Consider the following 2,617-nt stretch of genomic DNA (forward strand, 5'->3'; position numbering starts at 1 on the left):
GCATTTTGTTGAGAAGCACATTGCCGGGCTAGACACATGCAAATGCAGCTCCCTGTACCAGAGTCACATGGACAGCTATGTGTGATCTAAGGATTATGTTGCCTAGAAAATTTGGCAGCTACCCAAATCCTGATGCACAAGAGAGTCTGAAGAAGATAATTTATCCAGCTCCTAACACCCAAAACCTACAAACCGGACAATTCTACTGAGAGTCTTTTTTTTTTAAATGAACATCAACATTTAAAAATCACATCATTACAATAATTGAAAATTTGGAATGATGTATGATGATATGACTTAGGCAGACTAAATGATAAACATTTTCTGATGATATACTGAAGTCCAGTGTATTCTCTCTAAAAATGTGTTATTCTTTCCCCATTTTCTTACAAAACCAAACAGATACGTTATCTAGGCATCAATTGATTTGGGTAATATATTTTATTAAAACAATCATTCTAAGAAGCATACTTTTAAATTAAGTGATTTCTTACCATATTTTGTATCTCATTGTCACACATTTATATATTAAAACTCATTTTTTCCATGATTTTGCTTCTTCAGAATTAAACTGACACTGAAAATAGTATTAATCTGGTGAAGTCTTGAAATTCCAGAGAAATGATGCTCAATTTTCCCCAGACACTCTTCTCTTTCTCTAATTTCATTCAGAAGTGACAATTTCCAGTATATAACATGATCAAGGATAGAGGAAGGAACAAGTGTTGTATTATATCCTGTAAACAGCATCTCCATAAACCTTGTTTGCTGGTGGGCCATAAGAAGGGTCCCCTAGTCAATGTGCACAGATACATATTTTTTTCCACATAAACTTTTTTTTGTTTTAATAAACAAAGCATTTTCATGGCTTAGATTTTAATCACACTTACACATAAGGAAAACTTCTAGGTTCAGAGAGGTTAGCAGTAACGTTACTACAGCTGGAAGGAATGCATGCCCACTTGAGTTTTAAACATAAAGACAGAACACCAGATGCATCACTCTCTAGACTAGATTACAAGAGCTGGAGAAGTTCAAGCAACTACCAGTCAGCTCCTTCACCTTCACACTGCAGAACCAACTGAGTACTGTATCAGTTTTAAATGAACGAGAGATAGGCTCCTGATCATGTGAAGTGAACTTTCCCCACTGTTAGCAATTATGTAAAGGGCCTTTGCTACAGAAGGGTATTCCTCTGATAAGTATATAACAATATTAGTACCTAAGAAGATTGCTTATATCAGAACATAGATAATCTTGGTTCTTCAAATATCAGAAACTTCCACGTCACAGCAGCAGAAGAGTGGAATGAATTCTACCTCCCAAGGACTTAGTCTAAAACCCCCATGTTGGCATCTGCACCAAACAAGTCTCCCTGTATTTCTGGCATCATCTGCTGGGCTGTGAGATCCAGTGGCTTTCTAGGGTGTTCAAAATCTTTATTTTATGATCTCCACTATAGATCTTAATACCACCAGCTATATCCTCAGGTAAGTAGGCCTCCTGGTCAATTTGGACATCAACACTTGTTTTGGTGGCAATTTTGTACATAGGAATGGCTTTATGCACCGAAGCCTTATCCAGAGGGAAATCCTGTTTCCAGCAACGAATAATGATCTGCAACTCCAGCAACTGGTTCAAACCCTGGAGGATCAGTCCATCACGCTACACTTGGTACCTGGTTATAGCTTTTCCCACCCTGCTAAGTCTCTGCTTTGCTTCATTTAGTGGGTCTGTAATAAGGTCATCTCTGGTTTTGAGGACTTTGAGCCTTGCTTGATTCATCAGATTAGACATCTGAATTTTCTTTTGTTGCTCAATCTGCTTTTCTTCATTCTCATAGTATTCCATAATCTTCAGTAATTCAGTTTGCACAAGATGACCTTTCTCAGTGTTGAACTCTTCTTCTGCCTTTGCATCTATTTCTTCTGCTTTCTCATCAGCTTCTTGTCCAATGAAACCTATCATGTGCTTAATCTGCTTTTGCACATCAGCATTGCTAAGGGCCAATGCAAAAACAATGCTAGCCTGGTGGGCAAGAGAATCAAGTTCAGGTTTGAAAAGGCTAGTGAAAGGAATGGAGGAAGAAAACCACACAAGTATATATATATATACATATATATATATATTTTTTTTCTTTTTCTTTTTTGGGGTGGTGGTGCATGGTCTGGGAATTGAACCCAGGTTTCTTGCATGTGCAGGTATATATTTTTTAATGTTCTTTCTTTGTTCAGAAAGAACTATTGTACAGTCTATCTGACTCTTCACCATTGTTAAATATGCTGAAAGTAGAGAAAAATTAGTTTTCTTAGAGGACAGATTATACTACATCAGATAGATGATAGATATTATAGTATATATATTATAGACATTACAGATAGGTACAGAAGCAAGTGAACACATTGTCTCATGCTGAGCACATTATGACATGCAGGTCTAGATCTAAAAACAAGAATTCACCAGCACACAGTAGCCTAAGTTTCTGGATAAGAATAATACATTTCTCTGTATTTGGAAAACACAAATCAGTATAGAGGATTTAAGGGTGAGTAAACAGAGCAATATTAAATAATTGGACATGGGATTTATGAAAATACTTTTCTTTATAAAGGTAAAG

The 2,617-nt window shown here is 36.4% G+C and overlaps 1 protein-coding gene across 1 annotated transcript; it reads right to left on the reverse strand.

Moving 5' to 3' along the window:
- Nucleotides 1-1,389: 1,389 nt before the first annotated feature.
- Nucleotides 1,390-1,968, reverse strand: LOC143682528 (V-type proton ATPase subunit E 1-like). The gene is made up of 2 exons (XM_077159171.1): nucleotides 1,736-1,968; nucleotides 1,390-1,645 (listed from the first exon to the last, which is right to left on the reverse strand). The coding sequence occupies exons 1-2, from the start codon at nucleotides 1,966-1,968 to the stop codon at nucleotides 1,390-1,392; spliced, it is 489 nt and encodes a 162-aa protein (XP_077015286.1).
- Nucleotides 1,969-2,617: the final 649 nt, after the last annotated feature.

Source organism: Tamandua tetradactyla, chromosome 5 (genome assembly GCF_023851605.1).
Source record: "Tamandua tetradactyla isolate mTamTet1 chromosome 5, mTamTet1.pri, whole genome shotgun sequence".
NCBI classification, from domain to species: Eukaryota; Metazoa; Chordata; class Mammalia; order Pilosa; family Myrmecophagidae; genus Tamandua; species Tamandua tetradactyla.

What these genes read in the sequence shown, in the direction of transcription:
- LOC143682528 (XM_077159171.1), bottom strand. Translation starts at nt 1,968, where the DNA reads ATGATAGGTTTCATTGGACAAGAAGCTGATGAGAAAGCAGAAGAAATA. An exon ending in ACCAGAGATGACCTTATTAC is followed by an intron (nt 1,646 to 1,735) that starts AGACCCACTAAA and finishes ACTGATCCTCCA; the next exon opens with GGGTTTGAACCAGTTGCTGG.